Source organism: Poecilia latipinna, unplaced genomic scaffold (genome assembly GCF_001443285.1).
Source record: "Poecilia latipinna isolate Pla-1442-1.1 unplaced genomic scaffold, P_latipinna-1.0 Scaffold1469, whole genome shotgun sequence".
Taxonomy (NCBI): domain Eukaryota; kingdom Metazoa; phylum Chordata; class Actinopteri; order Cyprinodontiformes; family Poeciliidae; genus Poecilia; species Poecilia latipinna.
In genome coordinates, this window is record NW_015114085.1 from 179,717 (window position 1) to 183,108 (window position 3,392).

The 3,392-nt window shown below is 35.6% G+C and overlaps 1 gene segment (V, D, J or C); it reads left to right on the forward strand.

The window, feature by feature from the left end:
• Positions 1-2,998: 2,998 nt before the first annotated feature.
• On the forward strand, positions 2,999-3,390 carry LOC106962885 (Ig heavy chain V region XIG14-like; the record flags this gene model as incomplete). The annotated part of the segment is given in 2 exon segments: positions 2,999-3,059; positions 3,146-3,390. Coding segments are annotated over 2 exon segments (288 nt in total), but the record flags the coding sequence as incomplete, so codon positions are not given.
• Between the last annotated feature and the right edge of the window lie 2 nt (positions 3,391-3,392).

Consider the following 3,392-nt stretch of genomic DNA (forward strand, 5'->3'; position numbering starts at 1 on the left):
GTTTGTAAATAAAACTTGGTGTGCTGCTCAGAAATTAATTGAAATTTTTAAAACTACTTGTTCAATCTTCAAATCATTGTGTCACTTGTGCAAGTGATTACATATAATTCTCCTGTTTCTGAATCGGTGCAGTTTTGCTGTTTGTATGAATTGTTTTGAGAAATGCCATTACAAATGTCGCAAATGCATCTGAGACCAACCAAAGCATCTGATGAAACCTGTATTGTGTTTAATTTCTATAAATTAGAAATGTTCAGCTCTGCTTTGCTTCAGCTTTTTCTATTATCTAAATCTGAAGTTACATCCTGGTTTTAACCTGCAGTATGAGGGGAGGGTCTATGCAAACTCTTCTTCTCTTAAAAGCAAACCACCAGCAGGTTATCATACAGAATATAGCTGAGCATAACAAACAATTTAACTTATTAATAACACCAATCAGCTCTAAGCAGGTTTTTGCTCTAGGATGGAAAAAACAGCAATCTGGAGTTTTCTTTTTGTTGTTTTGATTCACAGTGAGGTTTTCAGTCCATTATTCTGATATTTATCAAATTATTTACAGCTCTGCCAGCTAATGATGCTACTTTTTTCTTACAGGAGTCTGGAGTCAGATCAAACTGGAGCAGTCAACCTCTGAGGTGAAGAGACCTGGAGAGACAGTGAAGATGTCTTGTGTCATTTCTGGTTACAGCATGACAAGCTATAATATCCACTGGATAAGACAGAGACCAGGGAGAGGACTGGAGTGGATTGGCTATATGTACACTGGAAACAATCGCCCCACCTATGGCAGCTCCTTCCAAAGTCGTTTCATCATGACTGAAAATGTCCCCAGCAGCACCCAGTACCTGCAGATCAGCAGCCTGACAGCAGAAGATTCTGCTGTTTACTTCTGCGCTCGGCAGACACAGTGACTGAAAGCAGAGGAACAGCTGCACAAAAACCTCGACAGCAAACAACAACAATGTGAAGCCTGGACCAGACACTTGGTTTTATGGCAAATAAATACTGAGAGAATATATTGATGAATGTCGTGTTTTTACATTTTGTTTTAGTTTTTATGATGAATACTAGTTAAAACATTTAACTCTAGATTAGATCAGAAATAGTTTTAAGTAAAGTGAAAATACAAAAACAAATTGAAATGAATGTTAATAATATGTCACATTATCCTATACATGTATGTTTTGTTGATTCGGACAAGTAAACTGAAAGAAGGCATGTCTTTGAGAGAGGTAACTGGTGAAAACTGTTGTAAAATTGAAAACTGTATCTTTGCCAATTAGATGTTCATCCTTTCAGTTCATGAAATACCTTTCACATCTCACTATTTCACAGTAAGAGTGAAGAGGCAGCTCAGTAAAGACAGGCCTCCACCAGGCATAAAATATCTGGACAGATACATTTTTTTAATTTTCTTCTTCACCTTTGATAACTTATTGCCACTTGGAAGGCTGTAGTAAAATCAGATTATATTATTTCTCAGTCTTAAGGAGGTTTTTCAGCCACAAGCAGAGTCTGAAGGTGGCATCATTTACTTAAACAAGAAAATTTTCGAACATGATAGAAGGACAGATTAGATTGAGGGAGATGAGGCTAGAATTTCAGCAAGCTGTTTTTTTTAAAAAAAAGAAAAACAAATTTTTCATGTTAATTAAACAAGCAAATTTGAAAAAAAAGGAGCAAAATTTAAGTAAAATCTTAATTGTGTTGGGTGTTTGTGTTTTATCTTCACTGACACTGATATAGGTTTTTGCAATAGAGTCTGTCACAGTGATTGGGCCGCAATGGTTACACACCCATAAAAAAACCTCAACACAAATATATGGGAAAAAGCTATTGGAAAATTCTATTATTATTATTTATGTACAATAAATAAGTATATATTTTCTGTGAAAATATTAAAGTAAGATGTTTGGTTAATAATGTTTCACATGTACAGAAATGACTGTGGATAGTCTGAGCTCCTGCTTGTGTTTTCTGACCACACAGTGAACATAATCTTTTCACATCTGTTGACTTCAGTCACATCAGCTCCAATCTATAAATCAAATATTGTGTATTGTTCTCATTAAAAAGAGCCACATCTTTCATTATTTGTTTTTGCTTTCTTCACAGGTTTGTGGTAGTACAGTTTTTCAGAGTAAAATTATAATCTTGAAGACTGGTTTCATTGTCTTTTTTTAAAAGTTTCTTGACATCTTTGAAAAAAAATGATGCAATTAAAAAGGCTTTGAAACTAAACTTGATAAAAAACATATTTAATGAAACGTTTCTGAACTAGTCTATGACCAGTCCAGGTCCAGGTCCCTTTTCAATGGGCCTTGACCTGATTGTTATGATGCCTGATGAAAATATGTAATAAGTAAACATCTAAAAATTAATTGTTTGTGTTCACAGTCGAAGCTGTTAAGGGTTCACTGTTATTTTTGTTTCATAATGGAAGCTGAAAGCCTCATTGTATTGTTTAGCTTTTCCCTCAATTAAAATTAAAACCATGTTTCTATCCAGAGGAATAAAGCAAACAAATATTCTCAGTTTTTATTGCACTAGTTATGAAATCTTCTAATGACACATCAAACATATGACAACGATGTGGCAGCAGAAAACCGAGTCAAGTTAAACAAAAGAAATTTCATTTTTGGCTGAAAAAAATCCTGATACAGTAAAGCAAATTAGTAAGGCAAATTAAAATGCAGAGATATTCCGAAGCAATTCAGAAAATCACATCTTGAAATCCGCTGAATTATTTTTTTTTTTACATATTTTTCAAACATAGCATTACATAAATCATTTAATGACATTAGATGCAGTGGTGTGGTTGTTCTTTTCTGTAATAGATGGATAGTTTTGATTATCCTCTTCTTTTTAAAGATTAGATGCAGGACAGGCCAATGAACACCGATATGATTGGCTACTCTGTCATTATGCAAATGAAGCATTTTACTCAATAGGCCTGATCTCATGATATCAGTCAAAGACAAACAGAAACGTTCACCAGATCACCTTCGATTCCAACATGTTGTCTGTAGCTCTGCTGCTGCTTTTGGCTGCTGGATCCAGTGAGTCTCAGTGAGACAAACATTTACAGCAAATGATCACATCACACTGATGGTTAACAGCTCAATATGAAATGTTTCCTCCACAGGTGTGAAGTGTGAGCAGCTGACCCAGCCAGCCTCTGCGACTGTGCAGCCAGGTCAGCGTCTGACCATCAGCTGTCAGGTCTCTTATGATCTGGGCATCTATTTCACTCACTGGATCAGACAACCTGCTGGGAAAGGACTGGAGTGGATTGGTTACACATGCCAAGGATGCGATCCAGTCTACAAAGATTCTTTAACAAACAAGTTCAGTTTTACAGTGGATTCTTCCAGCTTGTCTGTGACCCTGAA